This window comes from Helianthus annuus, chromosome 3, assembly GCF_002127325.2.
Source record: "Helianthus annuus cultivar XRQ/B chromosome 3, HanXRQr2.0-SUNRISE, whole genome shotgun sequence".
Lineage (NCBI taxonomy): Eukaryota > Viridiplantae > Streptophyta > Magnoliopsida > Asterales > Asteraceae > Helianthus > Helianthus annuus.
Window position 1 is genome coordinate 143,742,309 of NC_035435.2, and position 23,987 is coordinate 143,766,295.

The 23,987-nt window shown below is 35.1% G+C and overlaps 2 protein-coding genes across 6 annotated transcripts; both read right to left on the minus strand.

The window, feature by feature from the left end:
* Positions 1-5,800: 5,800 nt before the first annotated feature.
* LOC110928061 (calcineurin B-like protein 9) lies at positions 5,801-11,229 on the minus strand. 3 transcript variants are annotated; one of them, XM_035988360.1, is made up of 9 exons: positions 11,142-11,229; positions 10,863-11,037; positions 8,366-8,448; positions 8,130-8,189; positions 7,927-8,035; positions 7,783-7,835; positions 7,228-7,299; positions 7,024-7,136; positions 5,801-6,459 (listed from the first exon to the last, which is right to left on the minus strand). In XM_035988360.1, exons 1-9 carry the CDS (start codon positions 11,166-11,168, stop codon positions 6,399-6,401), a joined length of 753 nt encoding a protein of 250 aa, XP_035844253.1. In that variant the 5' UTR covers positions 11,169-11,229; the 3' UTR covers positions 5,801-6,398. The 3 variants fall into 3 exon arrangements, with proteins under 3 accessions (XP_035844253.1, XP_022026982.1, XP_022026983.1); XM_022171290.2 differs by having other exon boundaries at positions 7,228-7,308; XM_022171291.2 differs by having other exon boundaries at positions 7,020-7,136; positions 7,228-7,308.
* A 6,436-nt stretch (positions 11,230-17,665) lies between these two features.
* Positions 17,666-21,041, minus strand: LOC110929875 (protein REVERSION-TO-ETHYLENE SENSITIVITY1). 3 transcript variants are annotated; one of them, XM_022173059.2, is made up of 4 exons: positions 20,870-21,041; positions 19,399-19,461; positions 18,859-19,314; positions 17,666-18,164 (listed from the first exon to the last, which is right to left on the minus strand). In XM_022173059.2, the coding sequence occupies exons 3-4, from the start codon at positions 19,150-19,152 to the stop codon at positions 17,745-17,747; spliced, it is 714 nt and encodes a 237-aa protein (XP_022028751.1). In that variant the 5' UTR covers positions 19,153-19,314; positions 19,399-19,461; positions 20,870-21,041; the 3' UTR covers positions 17,666-17,744. The 3 variants fall into 3 exon arrangements, with proteins under 3 accessions (XP_022028751.1, XP_022028752.1, XP_022028750.1); XM_022173060.2 differs by lacking the exon at positions 19,399-19,461; XM_022173058.2 differs by having other exon boundaries at positions 18,859-19,461.
* Positions 21,042-23,987: the final 2,946 nt, after the last annotated feature.

The window sequence follows — 23,987 nt, forward strand, 5'->3', positions numbered from 1 at the left end:
ATGAAAACTATCAGGAGAAAGATGAGACTTAGCAACATTTATATGTTTTTCCTCATCATCACTGCTGCTGTGATCAAGTGATTGATCAAACTGAACAGATTTTTCAGAATCATCATCAGAAACACCAGAATCAGACGGTGTTTTATCAAATACAACTGGTTTTTCTGAAACAATTTCATTCTGTACACTCTCATCAGAACTCGATAAACTCTCATCTGAACCATCTGAAATTTCTCCAGATCTTTCTGAAAGTTCATCGGTACTTTCTGAATTTTCATCAGATGACACAGACTTTTCATTCTCACTTGGCACATTCACACCAATCGATTTCATCCAAGTAGCAAACAAATCTGGCTCTCGGACAATCTTGGCAATGAAAGCTTTGTACTCTCCCTTCTCATCCACAAACATATCCCAACTGAAACCTTCTGGTAGTTTCTCATCATCTTGATCGATAATGCGTGCTGCTGTGTCTTCGGATGGTATATAATCATTCCAGCTAAAATCTACCAAACATGCTCTCTTCGGATCTTCAATCTTTCTTCCGTGAGTTGTCTGAGGTTCTTGGGATTGGCCGACTTGCTGATAGATAGCTTTGCGGTAGTAATCATCTTTCCCAAATGGATTCTGTGCTCCGCTGGCTTCTCTTCCTTTGCACTCCCGCTTAAAATGGCCTTTTTCCCTGCATCGAAAACAAGTAACTTTATATTTATTAAAACCTAAAGTTGAAACATGAGCATCTAAAAAGTCATTTCTCCCGGTAATGGTTTTGAATTTCTCAGCTCGACGAAGAACACTTGCAAGACACCATTTGATATCCATAAGTTCCATTTCCTCGGCATCTATTTGGTCGTAATCCTCTTTAGTGAGCATAGGATTTCCGATCCGACCAGCAACAAGACCTTCATAAGATAACAGAACTGAACCCAAAAGTGCCATGTGGTCTTTAGCAGTGTCTTCAGAGAAGCTTTGACCTTCTGGAAGGTTGAGAGCTATGTTGCACTGAATCACATATCCGTTTCCAGTTTTTGTACTCTGAGACTGAAAACTTGTGTTAGTCTCTTTCGGATTCACACTCGGAAACGATGAAAACCCGCTGCTAAACTTGTTTGAACTCTGATCAGCTTTTTCTGATGAATCTCCAGCACTGAAGGCGGTTTGAATCTTTGGACTTCTTTCGGCTTCAGAAACTGGAACACTACCTTTATAGTACATTTTAACATCCTGTTGACCACTCGGACTGTTCATCCTAGCGATCTTTTGTTGTTCAAGATTCTGAGCCTCTAATTTTTCAATAATTGCCCAATTGTCAGTCCGTCATAAACACCCGTGTTTTTCAATATCATCAAATATGTTCCCCACTCTTTCTGAGGTAATGCATCAGCCAATTTATCCACATACTCTTCACGATTTTTATCAACACCAATCATTGTTAATGACCTCACTAAGTGACAGTATCTTTCAATCAGCGTCTTAGTATCCTCTCCTGGTAAACTGCTAAAAAGATCAAACTCTTTCTTAAGTAATGCCTTTTTGCTTTTAACCATACTCGTACTTCCCTCGAATTTGATTTTAAGAGCTTCCCATATTGACTTAGCAGTTTTGTCGTGTTCTAACAGAATGAATATATCTTCTTTAATCGCTTGTTGCAATAAACTGATCATCATTTTTTCTGCTCTGTACATTGCACGTTCTTGATCTGTGAATTCAGATATCTGTTTGATAACATTCACCTCTGTTCTTGGTAACACATACTTCTTCAAGATACATTCCCATGATCTAAGATGATTTGCTTGAACCCAGTTTTCAAATCTATCCTTCCACCCGTAGTATTCTTCAATACTCATCAGTTTCGGGGGTTTCTGGGTGGTTCCCGTCTCATTTTCAAGATTCATGGCTTGAGCAATCGCGGCTGGAGTGGTCGATGTAGCAAAGGCGTTGTAAAACTCAGAATCCATGTTGACTTAGCACAATTTTCAAAATGGTTGACAGAAAAGCAATCCAAACTTGAACAGATAAGCGATTCAAAAAGACCTTTTGGAGCGGTCCAGAAATATGTTTTTCGAGCGATTCAAACAAATAACCACACGAGCGATCCAGAAAGTATGCTTCGAGCGATTCAAGACTGTTAGTTCGAGCGATCCAGGAAGTATGCTTCGAGCGATTCAAGACTGTTAGTTCGAGCGATCCAGGAATAGTTCTAAGAGCGGTCCAACAATGTTTAAATGAGCGGTCCAAGATACTGATTTTGAGCGGTTCAAAAGCTGATTTACGAGCGATCCAGACTAAAAGTGAATGTATAAGCGATCCAAAACAATGTATTATGAGCGGTTCAAGATGACGTCATTCAAGCGATCTACAATTCGAACAAGTTTGGTCCATAAAAACTTTGAATTTTGACTTCAAACTTTCCAGGATTTATCTACACACTGCTGCACACAATCTGTGAGAAATTGAATGAATTTCAACCGTGAAATCTCTCCGAATCAGAAAAAGAAGGTGTAGAAATAAGAAAAAGTGACGAAATCCGGCTAATTTCTGCAGAGAACCTCCTCCTGTGCTCTGATACCAATTGTAGGATCGTATTCTGACCCAAACGAGTCGTTCAGAGGCTTTCTCCTTGGTTTCAGGTGCGGAATAGCAAGAAACTAAGGTAGAAACAACAGGCAAATCACTTTAACTTCTTGTTTTACTGATATCAAACGTTTACAGCTCAAATCTCGCACCAGCAGCACTTCGGCACGATTTCTACGCAACGTTACAACTGAGATCGCTCTTGAGGTATATATAGACAGCTGGAACCGCTTATTGGACAGGCCCAATAAGCGGCCCACACATGTAGTTCGAGCGGTCCATACAAGTTACCACTCGAGCGGTCTGTACACGTCCATACGAGCGACCCTAACATCTAATTTGACTCTATAAGCGATCCAACATGTCTAACTCTATACAATTTCTCAATTTCTCGTATATTGTGCCCAGATCTAACATCTAGGACTTATGACTCGATACAAGACGTAATCAGCAGATGTAGTGCACCAACAATTCAACGCCGATAATAACTGACGGTTGGGACATTGTTGTTAAAGATCTCAATTTGCCGAGGGATACTTTGCTGGTTTTCAAACCATTAGGTGATTTTGGACTTGAACTTTCTTGTTATGTTAATGGCATGTGTGGGGAATCTTATTTCACCTTTAATCGTTATGCTAGATTTGGTTTTACGATATGAGTATTGATCTTAACTTCAATTCTTTTGCATCTTTAACGTGTTAACACTTATTCTCATAAGATACATACTTCACGTTTAGTATTCATTATTTTTAATTTTATGCAGGTAATTGAAGACTGCTTCTTTGAACAATTTTACGTAAACAGCCCACCAAGTGGGAAATTTCAAATCTGTTATAAGGGTTCCTACTGGAATGTTGAGGTGTTTAAAGTTGATACGCACTTTGTATTTTCTAGAGGATGGCCGGAAATGTGCAATGATGTTGGGATACTTGAGGACGATTTGCTTGTGTTTAGCAGGATTGATGATTTTGTTTTTGAAGTATTAGTTTATAGAGATGAGATTGAGATTTGCTTTTTAGAGAAACCTGAATCTGATGATGATAGTGTAGTTGAGATATCGAAGGCTGATTATGTTGATAATGCATTCAAGGTACATAAGTATTTAGCATTAGCAAGAAAAGTTTTAATTTTTTAGCATTATATTAATTATTTCATTAATATTGACCAGGACATCTATGAGGATGAAGAAGTTGTTTCTGTAGGTGAAGGTACAACCGTTACTCAGGTACTTGCTAAATTATTAAAATTATTTATTTTTAATTTAACACATATAAGAATTTAATGTTTTTACAACTATTAGTAATGATGTTTACTGATGTTATATTTATTCAATAATGTATTATTTACAAGAACTTACCAACCAATGCTGAATGCACGTCCAAGAGACGCATGTCTTCACGATTGAAGAAAACCCAAGATGTAAGTTTACCATCTTAAAGATTGTTATATTACTATTGTTATTAAAGTTACTCTATGACAACAGGTTAAGAAGAAAGGTAAAGTTACTTCTGAGAGAAAGGAGGCCATCAAGAATAGGACTAAGGGAAATGTTGCCTTACCTGTCGACACAAGTGATCATACTGGATGTTCTTCGTCTGTTCATAAAGTTAAGGTATATACTTGCCAGTTAATTAGTATATGTTATATAAACTGTTTTTTTTTTTTTTTTTTTTTGTGCATATATTGATCATTCATTGAATTCACATGTATATGTTTACTTTTTCATCAAGGGGAAGAGAGCTGCCAACGTTCCGAAAAAGCTTAACCGTAGAAATAAGAGTGCAAAGACTGCAAAAAAACATTCTGGACATCCTCTTGACCCTGAGTTCTTTCATTTTGATCGCAAAGGAGACTATAGGCTGGTATACCATTTTTTATAATAAAGTAATGATTTACGTTTATTTGTCTGACTATTATTTTTTTCCACACAATACATGTAGCGTCTTCCTGCTGAAGTTGCGAGACGAGCAGGTCTTTCTCTTGATCTTCATCCTTTGAAAGTTCAAAACATGGTTGGAGTTGTGGAGGTTTATGATGTTAAGTTGGATTTAAATGAATTGAAGCCACGTTATGCGTTGGACGGTTGGCGAAAGTTTATGACTGACAATAACTTGAGGTTTGGTGATATGTTGTATTTCACATACGTGTCTTCGCAACAGAAGATAGTATTAAATCAAGTTGCATCAGTTTAGCAAACACATTTTAAGTCTGTTCTGTTAGCATATACTAATTATGAACTTTTTGATGGTGATGTAGGTTTTTTTGTTAAATTATTAACTTGATGATTTGTTGCTATGTATGGCTAAGATGATAAAATACTGTTATTAGCACTTTATATTTTAAATTTGGCCAATTAGATTATGTGTTAAATTATAGTCCTTTAAGTCATTGTTCCATTTTCTTGAATTCTATCTAACTTTTTAAAGAACTTCAATAACAAATAGTGGTTTCAACATCTGTTTTCCTTTTGGTCAATAGTTAATGGAAACCCATGCTAGGTTCAACAGTGTTTTGAAGAGGAAAACTGTGTTAGAAGACAGTAGATCTTCATAAGTTAAAGAGCTGTTAAGGCTTAAACAGATGTTTGGCATTTAACAAATGTTTGGCCTTTTATATTAGATGTTTGGACTTAAACAGTTGTTTGACCTTAAGCACATGTTTGACCTTAAACAGATGTTTTGCCTTAAACAGATGTTTTTCTTCTATATCAGATATTTGGACTTAAACAGATGTTTGACCTTAAACAGATGTTTGGCCATAAACAGATGTTTGGCCTTAAACCAAAAATCTTTTTAAGCTCCACATCTGTTTAACTATTTGTCAATATGTTATTGACTTTTGGTTAACATCTGTTTCAAATTTGGTCAACACCTTATTTTGTAAAAGAGGTACAAAAACAAAGATTTTTTTCAAAATTCCAAATCACCCTATCATGTAAGTGCATTGATGTAAAAGTGGAAATGATATTATTCATATGGTCCTGTTGTGCTTTTGTTTGTCCTCTAATATGAGTTCATGATCTAATCCTGTGATTTGAAGACATTGATGTTCAATCGAATTAGATGGTTGATTTAATGTGGTTGTATTAAAAACAAATAGTAATTAATTAATATAAATAACTTTCTCGAGCCCGAGAAGCAATCCAGAGTAAAAACCTAGTGGTATACATATACATGAAAGTAACATATAAGGTCTCAAGTCTGGAACATATATTCACGACCCGGGTTATACATATTACATTCTAATTTCTAAACAACTTACATTTACATGTTACAGCGAAAAACTATATCCGTCTGTTTGTCAAGCGCGCAACAGTTAGGACTTCTGAACAAAATCAACCTTGAAACTTGAAAGATGCGTCATCCGTCCCATAAGCCTTTCAAAAACTATATTTACAAGCCATTTTGGAAACTATATATTTTAGGTAATTTAGCTATAAAAAAACTTATTTTATTTACGTAAGTATGCTAGTTCCAAAAGGTTTAACGAGGAGTCAAGAAGCTTCTAAACTTGCCTGTTGTAACTTTAATCATACTCATTGGCTGAGCTTGATTTTTTTTTCCGAGGGGGCAAAAAGTAATGGAACTGATTTATATATTGTATATTGTATAAATATTTAGGTAAAATAATTGGGGGATGATCCTATATAATTTTAAAGTTTTCGGACGAAAAATAGGAAATTTTACACTTTTAACCGAAACATTGGGGAGGCGGGTGCACCCATCACTTCACTTCATGCTAAGCTACGCCTCTGATCATACTGTAGTTTTTCTTGAGCTCTCGTGATAGCCGATTTTCACTATGCGGAAATAAGTGAAAAGTTCTCAACTTGGATTCTCATTCGATGTGTGGAAAACAAAACTAGGAAATGTTGTGGTGATGTCCCTGGATAATCATCAAAATTTTAACCCAAAAATCAGACCACAGTGATAAACATAGTTTTGGGCTTAAATCAATGTTATTTGCAATTTTTAGAACATTCATAAATAATAAACAATTGTTTGTTATGGTCAAATTAGTGCATTATTAGACTATAAATATAGAGGCCGGTTAACGTATAAAATGTCTTAACGTACATTGCGTACGCGATGCATTAACAACATGCGATTTCCCTCTCGTTTATCACATGCGATTTCAAACAAAACTTGTACATGCAACTTTAGGCTATTTTTTAGCATGCGATTCCTGTTTTTTCCTTATGCCCATGCGATTTCAGGATTCTTTAACACGCGCGATTTTCATTTTTTTGTAACATAACGTGCGATTTTGCCATCGCGTATGCAATGTACGTTAAGGCATATTGTACGATATACTTTTTCTATAAATTTATTTGATAAAAATGATATAGGAGGCTATATGCATCAAACATAACCCAAATCAACTCATTCATAGTAAACGGGCCCAAACTGCCACCTCTAAATTAAGAAATAAGCAGATTGACATACATACACAAGGTAAGGAAGAGTCATGTTCTTCAAAAGGTTAGGGTAACGGAGCACGAACTCTTTCCATTCTTCTTTACAGATTTTACCATCTCCATCAGCATCTGCATCAACAAATGCCTGCAATAACAACCACCATCATCATCATTCATATTAATTGGTTACTGATGTAAAATACACCAAAGCTTTATCAAGTTAGAGAAGCTCTTACTTTGTCAATAATAACCTCAAGAAGATCATCTGATAAGTTCATCTCAGATTCTGTTAACATTGCTATCAGCATCTGTTTCACCTATTCGATCAGTACAAGATACGCAAATCTGGTTATCAAATAGTAATTCTTTGGGGGCTGTGCATTGTGCAACTGTTAAAACGGGTCGGTCGAGTTGACCCATAAACCCTTAGGTGCCCACTTGATATAGATATGACACAAAAATAATCAGGCTTTGGGGTGTAATGTGTTACCCGTTTGATAAATAGTCCATGTTCTTTGATCAACTAGTTTAAAATAACGATGAAAAAAAATATTATAAATTCAGCCGGCCAACCCATTTATTACAACCTGTCAACTCGTTTGACTTACTCTAGATAAATAGGTTACGTTTGTGTCCGGGTTACATGACATAGGTCGTGTTCGGGTTCATAAATTCAACCGACCTTTGATATGATAACAACTACGTTGTTACTCTTAATGCTATAAAATTGCAAATAAAACAACATAGGAGGTTATATCGGGAATGCATTACTAGTATTTCAGCTTACTCACTTCTTCTCGCTCTATATACCCAGTCTGTCTCGGATCATACAGCCTAAAAGCAACTGCAGGAGAAAAAAAAAACATGTTTACGAGTTGCATCCTTCAAGAATTATTATTTTTATTGTCTATATAGTGATCACTCTAACGTCTTACAGTTTATTTTATCTTCTACAGGAGCATTGGGGTGAAAGATACTAAGAGAATGGACAAATTCTTCAAATTCAATTACACCATTTTTCTTTTCATCAAAAAGATCAAAAACCTATCAAACAAAGTAGCATTTTGGTAATGTGGGATTTAAATGAATAAGCAAAATTAGGACAAACAAAATTAAAGTTTTTAATCCAGCATTTTACCCGGTCCAAAAATAAATTCTCGGCCTGAGGGGTATTGAATAGTGCTAATCTGAGCTCTTCCTACAAAAAAATAATTAAACATCGATGTGTTAGCATTTTCTTTCTAGACAATGATGCAATTAGTAAGCATAACCATGATGTTGGAAGACAAAGTAAGTTTTGATAAAATTTACACTCTGAAGCGGGCCCCAACTAAGATCCTCCCATGAGGTTTTAACGAAAATTAGTAAGTGTACCTTGTGTATCAATCCATCGTCAATGATGGAGGAACTTAAGCTCTTAAACAGCTCGAAAAGCGCCTCAATTTCTTTGACATTAACTGCAAAAGGTCATAGAAAATGGGTAAAAGGTAGTGGGTGTAATCGAGACGAGCGGAGCTTGACGTAACCTCGAGCTCCGTTAACTTACGAGAGCACGTTTCGAGCTCTGTTTCTAAAGCCCGAGCTCAACTCGTGAGTAGTTTTTAAGCTCGGCTCAGCTTGGCGCATTTATTATTATCAATATACATTTGTAATTATTTTTATGTACAATATTTCTTTCATATCATTTATTACTATGTTTGAGTAATTAATTACTAATAAATACCATTATTCTCTATACTAACTTTTTTTGCTTACACACATAAAAATTTATCCTACACAATTCGAAAATTATCCTACACATATTTAAATTTATCTTATACAACTCGTAATTTATCCTACACACCAAGTAATTTGTCTTACACTCTATTTTTTTTTCTTGAAAAAATATATATTGTGAAAATAAGTTACAAATTTATTGTAGTTAGTTATTAAATATGAAGACTAGAAATTAACGATCTACGTAAGTTTAAAAGTATATCCTTTCATTAAAATTAAATGCAAATATTAATAAGTAAAAATGAAACATTCTTATTGGTTAAAAGTTCTTCTTTTTTCTTCTTACAAAAAATTTCTTCTCATTTAAACTCTCCACTATATATATAGAAATTAAATGCATGATTATGGTTTTTCAACATGCGTGATTAGGGTTTTGAGTTTTACAACGTACTTGATTTCACAGCGTATGCTCGTACGTTAAGGAATATTGTACTATATATATATATATATATATATATATATATATATATATATATATATATATATATATATATATATATATATGGTTAAAGTTATATAAATAATAGAGTAAATTGCTTAAATGGTCCCTGTGGTTTGGTCACTTTTGCCACTTTAGTCCAAAACTCAAACCTTTTGAATCTGGGTCCCTGTGGTTTCAGTTTTGTTGCCATTTTTATCCAAAATCAAAATCTTGTCAAATTTTTCAGTTAACATCCAGTTTTTTTGTATTTTTGCTCTCTTTTAATGAAGGGGAAAATGGTCAGATTTTTTTAATTTGTTATCATAAAACGTTAAAAGACCATTTTGCCCTTCATTAAAAGGGAGGAAAAAGACAAAAAAAAAACTAGATGTTAACCGAAAAAACTGACCAAATTTTGATTTTGGATGAAAATGGCAACAAAATTGAAACCACATGGACCTAGATTCAAAAGGTTTGAGTTTTGGATTAAAATGTCAAAAGTGTGACCAAACCTCAGGGACCATTTTGGCAGTTTACTCTGAATAATATGACATGTTTATGCTCGTGACTCTACTCGATCTCTTTAAGTGAAGCTTAGACTTGGACTAGGAGTTATTTTTAGGTTTTCAACTCATGCACTTAACTTTAACTTAATAAAATGTCACATAACTTGTCAAAGCTAGAACCAATGTTGCGAAATCAAAGAGTAAATTGTCATTTTAGTCTCTAAGGTTTGACCAAAATTGTCACTTTAGTTCAAATAGTTTTTTTCTTGTCATTTTAGTCCAAATAGTTTTGTTTTCTGTCATTTTAGTCCCTGACTTTTGTCATTTTTTGCCATTTTCATCCAACCCACTAACTTCATTCAAAAAATTTAGTTAACTTAGGTGAATTTTGGCCAAACCACATCTTTCTTTCTTTTTTTGCAGGTATGATGGTATGGGGATGGTGTTCTGCCGATTTACAGTGAAGATGATGGTGATGGTTGTTCGTTTTACGATGATGGCGGCGGTGTTGGTTGATGATGTGGTCGGCGGAAAAGTGGCCGGTGGTGGTGGAAATGGTGGGTGGTGATGGTGGTGGGGTGGGTGGGTGGACGGTGGTGACGGTGCAGGCAGATGATGGCGATGATAGAAGGTTGTGATGGGGTGGGTGGTGGTGGTGGTCGATGAAAATGACAAAAAATGACAAAAGTCAGGGATTAAAATGGTAGAAAACAAAACTATTTGGACTAAAATGGCAAGAAAAAATTATTTAGACTAAAGTGGCAATTATAGTCAAACCTCAGGGACTGAAATGGAAATTTATTCAAAACCAAACTAGACCAAGAAAACAGGACCCCTTGCAAGTTGGTTTGCATGGAAATTGGAATCAACCGGGCCATTGGATCGGTTTCAAGTAGAATATTATTTTGGCAATGTGATAAGATCTTTGTTAACAACTTAACATCACCTAGAACACAAGGCATATGTGAAATTACAACATATCATTCTAATAACAAAACAAGTGCTATAAAAATGGAAAAGAAGCTGCAGCGTATATAGACGCTATATTATCTAGAAATGATGAGATAATTAGTCAAGAAGATTGAAGCTAAAACACATATTATTATTATTATTGTTGTTGTTTTCGACAAAATTAAGAAAAAACAAGAGCATATAAAATAAAACATACAATTAGATTCTGAAGCAAGGCGAGAAAGCTGATGATGATCTAAACGAAGCTTCTTAGTAATAGAACGATTTGCGGGCTGGAAATCTAAGCATCCAGAGACGCCACACAATATGAAATCAGCTATGGCCATGAATGGTAGAAATGCAGCACAAAGCCTGTCCCCGGAGCACCATCTCTGCTCAAAACAAACGTACATTCATCCAAATGTTAAAAGCAATGATGATTTGAGATGATGATAATAAACTAATATTGGATGGTTAACTAGGAGAGGAATTGTACCGATGAATCATTGGATGCGCTCATCATGCAATATAGTAAATCCGAAAAACATGGATGAAAAATGAAGATGATTCATACTAAAGATATTTTATACAATGTAGCTGGTTTTCGAGGAGAACTTTTGTAAATCAATTGTCATTTCAAAACCTAATACGGATTGTGACTATTTTTTTTTTTTAAAGAGTGTTTGTTATTGAAGACATGTTTAGGGGGGAATACATGACAGTTTTTAGAGGAGCATTAAAATGGCTTTATTGGCCAGAGTAAATTACTATTTGAGTCTATTTGGTTAGCTTATTTTAACTGACTGAATCTAATCCTTGAAGTCTTAATCAATTAAGCCCCTGTTTTTGAAAGATAAATTTATTCTCGACGGGCCGCTTATTGTGAATGAATTAATTACTTGGTGTAAGAAGAGCAAGAAAAAGGCGTTCCTTCTAAAGATCGACTTTGAAAAAGCATATGACAATGTCAATTGGCCTTTCATTATGGATATCATGAAACATATGGGATTCCCGGAGCTATGGTGCAATTGGATATGGGGGATTCTTAATTCCGCGAGATCTTCGGTTTTAGTTAATGGATCTCCTACTTTTGAGTTCAAGTGTGAGAAAGGGATGCGTCAAGGTGACCCTATTTCGCCGTTCATTTTTCTGATCGTGATGGAAGCTCTTTCGTTTTTGCTTGATAAGGCCAAGGAAGAAGGAATATTGAAAGGCATTTCTACTCCGAACGAAGGTCCGTCTATCTCTCATCTTTTGTTTGCTGACGATGCCATTATTCTGGGGTAGTGGTCCTCGGAGAAAGTCTTGAATGTTGTTAGAATCCTTCGGGTTTTTCACATGTGTTCGGGTTTGAAAATCAATATGTCCAAGTCTAATCTCTACGGGTTGGGGGTGGAAGGAGGGGAGGTTGAGGATAAGGCGTCTAGTGTAGGGTGCAAAGCGGATAATCTTCCGTTTCGTTATTTGGGAATATTGGTTGGAGTGAATACGAGTAATGTTAACAACTGGAAGCCGGTGTGTGATGTCTTTGAAGCCAGATTATCGAGATGGAAGGCGGACTCTCTTTCTATTGGGGGAAGGTTAGTTCTCATCAAGTCCGTCCTAGAAAGTCTACCCACATATTATTTTTCGCTTTACAAAGCGCCATATAAAGTGATTAATGATCTTGCACGTATGATAAGAAGGTTTCTTTGGGGGAGTACTAGTGAAGGGCAAAAAATTCACTGGGTGGCATGGGATAGTGTCTCTACGCCAAAAGATTGTGGCAGCCTCGGTTTATGCAAGCTTAAAGAGATAAACTTGGCGCTCCTGTCTAAATGGGGTTGGAGGTTCAAGACGGATGGAAATAGCATGTGGAGTAAGGTTATTGCAGCGATTCACAGCGGGCCTCGGAGTTGGGATTTCTTACCGGCTAAAAACAATTGAGAAGGCACTTGGAGTAAAATAGTTAAATGGATTGCTAGAGTGAAGGTGGGAGACTCCCCGTTGAGAAGTTTTTCCAAGGGGGTTCCGGGTAAGGGAGATTCGATATCTTTTTGGCTAGACCCGTGGGCGGCTAATGACCCGTTGAAAGACATGTTTCCGAGTTTATTTCAGATCGATGTGAATAGAAAATGCAGAATTAGAGACCGAATTTCTATCGGATCTGGGCAGGATCGATTCGTCTGGAATTGGAAAAGACCTCCTGGACTAGGGACTGAACTAGAGAAACTATCTCAGTTGTATTGTTTGCTAGAGTTGTTTGTGGTGTCGGATAGAACCGATAAGTGGGTGTGGCATGGGGAAGGAATGGAGGATTTTAGTGTAGGAGCTGTCAAAAGAACTTTACTGAAAGATCGAGAGTCGAGAGGCAGTTCGAGTTTTAAGTCGTGCAAGTGGGTACCCGCAAAGTGCAATATCTTCGCTTGGAGAGTGGTCCTTAACAGAATCCCTACGGTTGAAGCTTTGCGTAGAAGAAATATTAGCATTCAAGACTTGAGATGTGATTTTTGCAACGACGGTGAGGATACGGTGAGTCATCTCTTTACGGGTTGCATGGCGGCTAATGTTCTGTGGAACTATGTCAGCAATTGGTGCCAGATTCCGCAAATATACGCGTTCTCTTTTCAAGATCTCTTGGAAACGCATATGTCGTGTGGGCTCAAGGACCCGGAGAAACTTATATTTCAAGGAGTAATCATCATAGCTTGTTGGAGTCTTTGGAAGGCAAGGAATGAAGCGAGTTCCGGAAAAATAGTTTTAAAATTGAGAAGGTTATTAGTGAGGTGAAATCATTGGGGTTTCTTTGGGTTAAAAATAGAACGAAATTTAAGAGTTTGTCCTGGGAAATTGGTGTAATTTTGTAATTATGTAAGTGTTGTTGCGTTTTTGGGGCCTCCTCGGGGTGGTGTTTTTTTAATGAAGTTTACATTTCAAAAAAAAAACTAGAAGGGCATTTAAGTCATTACATCTAAGGTACCAACATTTAATTCACAACATACTTACAAAATAAAGAGGAAATTCTTTTTGAGTTCCTGAGTTTCGTTGGTTTTAACTTAAAGAGTCCAATTCTCAAATTTTTAACTATCTGAACACCTGATTTTTCAATGTGTAACCATCTGAGTCCAATTTATTCACAACGTTCTAAGTCAATTAAGTACAAGGATATTTCAGCCATTTCACACCTAAATACCACTCTTTATGCTTAAGATATTTACAAAATACTTCTACCCAATATATATATACACACACACACACACAAAAACCTATATTCACTTACACACACAAACCTTTTTCTCTTTCTATATTTTCCCTCTTTACTTTCCATCTTCACCACCACCACATCATCACAACCACCACCGCACCTACCACCCCCTGCCACCACTACAACCACCTACCACCACCACACCACCCACCTATCACCGTCGTAGGTTTTTTATCAGATTTGTTTTGTTATGTTTGTGAGGTCGTGTCTTTGTGTAGAAGAAAAAGAGAGGTACATAGATAGATAGAGGGGGTGTATGGTGGTGTTCGTCGAAAGTTCTACCGCAGTGACTTTGACTTGCTGATACATTGTAGTCGTTAGATCATATAGCGAGTACATGTACTATAACATAGGTAACAAATCAAATCGATACCAGCCAAACAACATTGGTGTCGGTACTCGTATTCATTTTTGTAGTTTTCAATCGATGTAGAACACGTGTCAATATCTTGTCGAGCATATCTCTTTCTGTTGGTACACCAAGCGTCGATATCATACTAGTACCGTAACAAACAAACATATAAGGAAATGAAATGGAACTAATACCGACTGAAAGCCCATTGTGGAGCCTGAAAAATCCAATCACTTATACTTATTCCGGAACAATATTATAACATAGTTTGAGGGAAATACTTTGACTTTGAATACGAGGTATCCATACATTTGATCATACATCAACTCCTTAGGTTACTAGGGGCACAATCTTAAGCACCTTCAACACCATCCAATTTAAAGTTGCCACCTCATTTGAACTCAAAAGTACTCATAAGTATCCTAAAGGGAGGGGGTGCCCATCCTTCAACCCAAAACTACCCTTGTATTTCACACTTGTGACGGTGTAAGCGCACTACCTGAGCAACCAGATGGGTGACCCTAGTACCCTTATCCTCTTTGGTGGCTGATGAAACAGTGGTTAACCAAGGGAGGTTAATTCACTGGTCTTGTCAAGTAAGGTTAATTCCTTCTTTCCGAGGATCGGTGGCTGGATCGTCCGCTGATCTGTCTCCTGCACAATGAAAACACACCGTGACTCATAACAAGGAGGATGGGGTGGGTGGTGCTCCTTGTTACCACTCTCCGGAGTGAGAATCAGTAATTTGATTGAGAGCAAAGTGTGTGATAGTAGTAAGAGTGAGAGAGTTGATAAGTGATACCTCAAACCTGGTCTGGGATGGGTATATATAGCCGAAGAGTGAATGAGGGTAATTGAGTGGCTAGACTGACAACGTGCAGCCCCTTGCAGGTATGTCAGGCGCGTAGGTCATGGAGGTGACGCCACGTCCCGCTGTCGCTGTCAGTCTGTGTGCCAGTGTTGCTTACGTGTGGGCTGACAGACGACTGTTATCAGTGCCACTTGCTGTTTTGGCCACCTAAGTCAAGGTGCCAGTCCCACTTGCGTCGTCAATAGGATGTGGTGTTGGGCCACATCGCTATCTACGGTAATCGCGGTTGTTTCCGCGTCCCTTGCTTTGACGAAACTGTGTACAGGATGTGGTGCTAAGCCGCATCGCTATGTGCGGTAACTGCCGTTGTTACCGCATCCCTTGTCGTGACGAAACATCTGTTTTCGTACACAAGGTAAGTCTTCTCATCACTTGACCGATTGGAATCGCCGACTGCGTTCGCGCATGCCCATACGGACGCAGATAAGTCCTTGTTGGTGGGGTGTTTGATAAGGGTGATTGTCACTCGCGACTGCTTCGGTGCGAGATTTGGGACCATACTCCTTCAGTGGCCGACACAGTGACATGGACACATATCCTATCTCTTATAAAACAAAATCATTTTGTTGTCTGAATATAACGTGCAATGTGACTCATTCCTAACTCATTGTTGGATTAACTTTTCTATTCGTTGTATATATTATAAAATGTACTATTTTGTTTAAGTACCATGATACAATATTAGATAGTGTCATATGTAGTTGGATTTGGTTGTAATATGATATGTACTATTTCGTTTAAGTACCATAATACAATATTCGATAGTGCGTCATATAACTTTTGTATTTAGATTTACATTTAAAAGATAAGGTTGTTATTTTTTAGCATTTTGTGCACTCACATCCCAATTGCTATAATTCTCTTATTTAACCCGTACAATATACAAAGTTTATAAAGATATAACTTTTTATTATTTAATATATAAAATTACATTTATTCAACCCGTGTAATACACGTGTTGAATAAATCTAATTTTACATAGCAAATGATAAAAAGTTATATCTTTAAAAACTTCGTGTATTACACGTGTTATATAAATGTAACTTTGTATAGTAAATAATAAAAAAAGTTATATTAAATCCCGCATTTTACACGAGTTGAATAAATATAATTTTGTATACCAATTAATAAAAAAAAGTTATATTTTTAATAAGTTAGGATAACATTTAATATTAATTTATTATTTATATATTTCATATAAGATAAGTAGGAAAGAGAGGTTTTTATTTTAAAAATATATTAAATTAATAATTTAGATTTGAGGATAATATATTATTAAAGTATGATAAGATTTAATATTAATTTATCATTTATTTATTACCTAATATAAGATAAGTATAGATTTGAGGATACCTCCTATGAATGACACGTGTACAAAACTTGGTTTCTTTTATTATAGTAGATAGATATCTTAAAAGAAAATTAAAAAGTAATGACGTCACGGGTTACGACTCAACCCTGTTTTCGTAGTTTATTTTTTTTCTGGTTTTTTTAAAAGATACCCTTAAACAAATACAGGGATACCCCAAAAAAATAGGATGCTTTAATTTATTAAAATTCCAAATTTTTATAATTACAAACATTTTACAACACCAAACTTGTATAACAATTAAGCCCAAATTAAGTATAATATAACTGAAAGACGCCCAATTGATAAACATAGTCCAAGCCCCAAAACAATTTTTTATTATTATCGTTTTTTTTATTATTGTATGATTGCACAGTAAAAAAATCATTTTTGGGATACCTTAAAATTAATAGGCTAGCTCCGCCACAGTCGCATACATCGTTTTATGATTTTATGTGGTAAAACATAACTTATTGGAATGCAAATTACATGAAATCCGATATTAAACTCAATTAAAAAAACTGACTTGGAAAAAACATTCAACTATATTATATAAATCCTTATTTAGCAAATTTGGTGTGTGAGAATGAAAACAATATTCCTTTTTTACATGTCTTAAATCATTTGGTACAAGTGTTTTAAGCATGACATTTACTAAACCCTAAAGTTTTTACTTTTGTTTTTTTTCCCTTCGTTTATTTTAACCAATCATGTTTTATAAAGTTACCAGTATGCTGTTAAGACGGGCTTATTTTTATGTACGTAACAATAATAATTTTGTTCAAAACCGAGTTATTAATAGTATTATACAACTGAACAAAGTACAAATGTACACGTCATCAAAACTATGTCACAATTTATTTATTATTTTTTGTAAATTCCCATCGTTTACCCTTTTCTGCGCTCTAACAATATAATACTAAGTGTTACAAAATTATGAATATACCGCTGCGACGTGTTTGTATTTTTCATCTATGTTTTGATAGAAATTTTGTTTAAAATTGAACAACTTAAGTAAAAGGATTCAACCCTTCGGGTAGTCAGGCGCATGTATAACATAGTACGATTAAATCATATACATAGTCCCATACCCGAATACCCATCTCATTACAGATTGCCAGGTTCGTTTGTCAACGGTCAACCCGAAACCACATCCATAAATGCATCCATGTGTACTTTCCTAAAAACCTAGGTTGTTCAAGACCTTTACACCACAAGAACTTTTTAAAGTTAAAATCTGATTTCAGATTTTCATCTTTAAGTTCCCCCAAAATACAAACACCCCTAACATTCCAACAGAGTTTTTAAACAATAAGTACCAACCACAAACCAGACAATAAGAAGTGCACAAAACATCAAAAGACCAATCAAGAAAGGCCACCCAACAAAGCTTATACCAAAACAAACCATCACAGTGAACGGCAGAAACGATCTAACCACCGCCATGAAATCCACCCACCGCCCCTTTAACAGAAGACCCGCCACATTGATCATGTTCCAGTCCATTGAGCCGCCATAAGACATCCGGTTCAAACAAGTAGCAACAAAAGAGTGACAGTTACAAGTGAAAAGGTTGTAGGATTTGTGCTCAAAGTGACGCCTGCTTGAGTTGATGCTGTCGTCCCAGCTAATGGCGGTGCCTCTTTCTGCGTGCTTGTAACGATGCTTACATGTGTGACTTGCGAGGTTCGATGGGAAGCAACACTGTTAAGGCACAAATAACAGTAAGTTGTCAATATGCGGTTTTAAAGGTTGAGGTCAGGGGTATTTTCGTCTTTTTTGTTAACTTAAAGGGCAATTCAGATTTTTCACTTTATGTACAAGCATTTAGCAGAATGTACATGTATTCAAAACCCTTTAAGTTAACAAAAAAAGACGGAAATACCCTTGACTTAATAGAGAAAAATGGATGGAGTTAACGAGCTGGATGAAAATGGGAAGACTTCAAACCTTTGGGATCCATATGCAAAAAAAAAAAAAAAAAAAAAAAAAAAAAACCTTTGGACGAAAGTCGCAAAATTGGCCAAACCTCATGGACAAAAATGACATTTTACTCTTTCAAAAGTCAACTTTTAATGTTATTTGGACTACTTAAAAACTTCAGTTTTGACAAAAAGAAACAAAAATTATGCCACCGAAAATATTTGACCTCAAAAGTCAAAGTTCCCCTTTTCTCTAATTTTGGGACTTAAAGGAGTACTAAATGCCTAATTATTCCTACTTCTACACTTGTAAATTAGGTCGAACACACGTAATTTCGACCCATTTACTTACGATCAGATCAATCGAGCCATGTTTTGTAGTGGGCCAAATGAGCAAATAGAACGCGGGTAGGCTTAAATTTTACCAAAATAATACAAAAATCGGAAGATACTATTAAAAGTTTAAGAAACCGTACCTGTTCCCGATCAAGTTGAATGTATCGAGCCACAGCACCATAAGCGAAATCATCAACGTTCACAAAATTGGAACCAGAAAAATCGACAATCGTTCCATCCTCCATGCATAAACCAACATGCCCAATAAAGGGCGCCAACCACGAGACCACCGGAAGTGGGGTCCACACCAAACAACAAGGGAACCTTGACTTTGTAGGGTCGATTTCATCGAGTGGCCATAAATCATGATCTTCACCTTTTGTATTTATTAAATCTTCAACGTCACTCGCTTGTGCTAGTGTTACTAGCTTCATGGTAAGTCACAAGATTTCTTGTATTTTGAAAATGATTTCTTAAGACGTGAAGACGGAATAATCGGTTATTAATGTTCGGATAAATAGAATCTGCTTCTGATTATCAGAGAATGCATATCAGTTTTGGAGTAAAGTTTCATACCAACTGCAACAAAACAGATTCTGCAACAACAAATGACGACAAGTTTATGGAAGAAATCAAATTACACAATTTATAATCTTATGATAATCTTAACGGGTAGCAACTTTTGCAGCGTTCTTCAGAATAAACTTGTTATATTCAGCCTCAGAAGTTTATGATACATAGACCTGTACAAACACATAACACCGGCATTCAGGTAAAGGAAAAAGGTTGAGATAACTTGGATATGTCTATGAAAGGTGTCAATTTCGAATGATTTACTTATAAGTGGTTCAGTTTGGACTATGTTTTACTTTTAACGGGCGAAAAGTCAAAACAAAAAGAATCAATCATAAAAGAAATTGTCAAATGGGTTAAAACTCATCCAACGTGTACTTTTACCGCGCAAAACATTATATACCGCTTTATTGAAAAAATAATAATATTCTTGTGACTAAATAGTTAGCAAAACACCTTTATCATACTAATGATCTGATATTTGTTAAATACGATCCAAAAAAGTGTATGCGGGTCAACCCAACTTGCCCTAACCCCTAGCTCCCCATGCTAAAATTTACCCATCCATCAACATGCCCAGTTTCTACCTCTATAAACTATGTTCAAAAGAACAAGTTGTTCCAGAAAACACATTGTCTTATCTTTAAGAGTAAATTACAAGTTTTGTCCTTTATGTTTACATCAAATTGCAGGCGCTGTCCTTTTGGCCAAAAGTTTACAGGCGGTGGCCTAAAGAACAAAACGTGCAAGATTTTGAAGAATTAAGGACACCGCCTGTAAACTTTTGGCCAAAAGGACAGCGCCTGCAATTTGATGTAAACACAAAGGACAAAACTTGTAATTTACTCTATCTTTAATGTTCAAGTGTTGTGTTTTAAAAACTATAAGAGTACAACCATAATTTCCTTTCTAATTATATAGCACAAGTTGTTATAATAGTGTTCTCACTTCCAAAATTTGGCTTGAATATTTATCTAAAAATCTGGTAAGAAAACCATAATGAGACATTCCTTCATGAATCCGAACCCAAATGCATTGCATAATGAAACACAACATGATAAATTCAGTTTCCTTACTGAATTAACAACTTTCTATCATATATCAAGCTATGGGGCATAACAAAGTTAAGTACACAACAAAGTAACCAACTTTTTTTTCATTTCATGCTCAGTAAAACAATCTTGGAGGTAACAATTCATAAAAAAAAAATAAAAATAAAAAAAAATACATAGCAATTTGATTTGAGACTTTGAGATCTGATATTTATTTCCATTTAAATTTCTGAACTAAAACTAGCTAACAACATTGAATCTTTAAGAACAAGTCAAACTGCATTGAAGATCACTTAATTCTACATCAAAATCAATCTGTAGCCACTATATAAAAAAGAGAACAACAAATTCAACATCAAAACCACTCTTTTTTTGTGAAAATCAACCAAACAAAATAAACCCCAAATTCAAAAATTCTCCATAAAGATATCCAAGTTATTAAGTTACCCAAAATCCCACCAAAACCCAGAAAGCAAAAACGAATCAGAAACAAGATCCGAGCAAAATGAACTTCAAATACACGTACCTTTCGATGGTGAAGCGAACCGGTGATGAAAAGTTGAAAAGATGAAGAAACATGTGAATTTAAGGTGAAATTGATCGATAGTGATATATTATTATTTAATGGGTGAAATAGAAATAGAAAAGGAGTGAGATTGGGAAGGTGCATGAACCTAAAAATTAAAAACCATGGTTTCTTTGACTCTGGATTTAGATTGTGGTGACGGTGGCGGTCCCGTTAAACTTTACAATCAATCAATTTTTAATAATTTAAAATGTATCAATTTTTAATGTTTTTGCTAGATTTGGTAAGCAATCAATTTTTAAATTTCTTGCAAAAGTGATTAAGATTTTTTGTGTTTTTATTGGTTGAATTGCAAACCTTAAATCACTAAATTGATGTTTTAAGATTCAGAAGAATGACATAAGATTCTCTCCTGATAAATTAGTTGCAAGTTTTTAGTTACACAAAAATTAATGTATTTTTTTAAAGAATAATTTCTTTAAGCATGTGTTATTCTTGAATTCAACCTTTTAATAGACCTTTACTAAAATTAGAAAATAAAAGGGAAAATATTAAATTGAAAGTGTAGTTTTAGTAGAAAATCTATCAAGTAATAATAAAAGTATACGTGAGAAATAACAAAACATATAAGGAATATAAGGAGGGACATTTTAGTCAATCTCATTTTTATCAATTCTATTTATCTTTCTCTTATATTCAAAATCCACTATTTTCAACCTTTCCTTCACTTTCTCTCTTTGAATTACTACAACGTAGTGCGATTTTTTTCATCAATTAATAGTTTAAACACTCAGTCAACGTGTTCTTCAATTTTTTTGAAGAAACCTAGTTTATTTTTATGTAATTTTTCATTTTTTTCTCTTTAACATAATGGGATGGAACATGAGAAATCGATTGAAACAGGTACTTCTCTTCTTAAATTTCTCAAACATTTTATAGGCAAAGTGAAGATATCTATAATTCTAACTTTCTCTTGATGTATTCTTGCGTTTACTCAATATTATAGGTTCCAATTTTATTAAAAATCAGTGGTGAAAAGTTGCACACCATGTGTTTGACAAAATGTCTCAAAGAAAATTATAAAACAATTTTCAATTTAAATTTTCATTTAGAATTGTGTTTTACAAAAGAATGAAAAAAAACATATTTTTGTGTTTTTTTTGTCCATTGCGTTTTACAAAAGAAAGAAAAAACAACGTTTTTTTCCATTGTGTTTTTCAAAAGAATGAAAACATATTTTTGTGTGTTTTTTATCCATTGCGTTTTACAAAATAATGAAAAAACATAGTTTTTTGTCCATTGTGTTTCACAACAAAATGAAAAACACATTTTTGTGTGCTTTCTGACCATTGCGTTTTAGAAAAAACACTTTCTTTTACGTTTTAGTCAATTGCGTTTTAAAATAAACATTTTCTTTTGTGTTTTTAGTCAATTGCGTTTTAAATAAACACTTTCTTTTATGTTTTTATTCAATTGCATTTCTGAATAAACACTTTATTTTGTATTTTTAGTCCATTGCGGTTTAGGAAGAACACTTTGTTTTGTGTTTTTGATCTATTGCATTTTAGAAAAGACATTTTTTGTGTTTTTTTGTCCATTCTGTTTTAGAAAGAACATTTTCTTTTGTGTTTTTGATCCATTGCGTTTTAAAAAAGAACACTGTGTTTTGTGTTTTTAATCCATTGCGTTTTAGGGAAAAAAACACATTCTTTTGTGTTTTTAGCCAATTGCGTTTTAGAAAAAAAAATCATTTTTATGTGCTTTTTGTCAATTGCGTTTTACGAATCTGGATTATCAAAAACTTTTCTTCAAAAGTATAGCAATAGTGTGCTCGTTTTAAATAAAAAAACGCTCGTTTTTTGGTGCAAACTTTATAAAAAATAATGTCGTATGAACAAGTTATTAACGTTTTAAAAACGAGGAGAAATTGGAGGAGAGAAAAACTATTGTCTGGACTAGAATACCCTTAGAAATCTCACGCACCTCCTTGTTTTTTCAATTCTATCCATTTAATCCAAGCCCTTGATTATTCAATTATGGTCAAAATTACTTTCTATCCTTCTACCCAAACAAACTTCCTAATATATATCATGACCCTTATATTATATTAGAAGATGTGATTAGGGTTACATTAGATGTGATTTATATAAACCAGAGTGTTACACTTCTAACCCTATACTAACACATTATTATATTTTTCTAATACTTTTTAACTTAGATGTTTCTTAAGAATTTGTTTTTGCTAATGGGCCATCATGTAACACCCCGTGTTTCGAAAGTCAAAGTCAAGATTGAAGTCAAAGGAAGAAAAGATTGCTAATTGCGATCTGTCTCTCCTTGCTCAATTCCTGTTTTGACTTCTTTGACTTATAGTTAGTCTATTTTATTTTCGCTTTAGTTGTATTATGTGGAGTATCTATTAATAATCGCATGGTAATCGCTATTTATCGCATATGTTATCGCATTATCGCACTCGCAACTCGAATTACGCATTTTGGTTACTATTATACGTGTGTGTGTGCCTTATGTGTTACTTGTGCAGGTTTAATTTATGTTATGTGTGGTAATCAATCGAAACGCAATCGAATTCAATCGAAATCGAACTATGATAATTGGTGGAGAAAAGATAGTGCGATATATGAGTAGTTGGGATTAAAAGTAATTTGTCTAGGAAACTCTATCGCATCGAAACGATCGCAATCAAAATCGAAATAACAAAACTCGTCGCACCGAACACTCGAACCAAGGAACCGATCGATCAGGCAACCAGCCGATCGACCAGTCGTTCGCTCGGACTGTCGTCCGATCGGACAGGCTGTCCGATCGAGCTGCCTGGCCGAGCGACCAGCCTTTTCCTCTTTGGGTAACCCTATAAATACCCCACGTCACTTTCATTCTTTCTACTTTTGGCAACTGATGTCCGGCCAGCTTGTTCTCCTCACTTTTCTTCAGATTTCTCGCAATTCCGGTAAGATCTCGTCCTAAATATTGTACTTCCTTAATCTACACGCACTCCTACACCTTTCTATCTTTTAAATCTTAACTTTTAACCGTGAAATCATCAAGATTCAAGGTGTTCTAGGATGACGTCATCATGTGTTCTTGAAGAACTTCATGT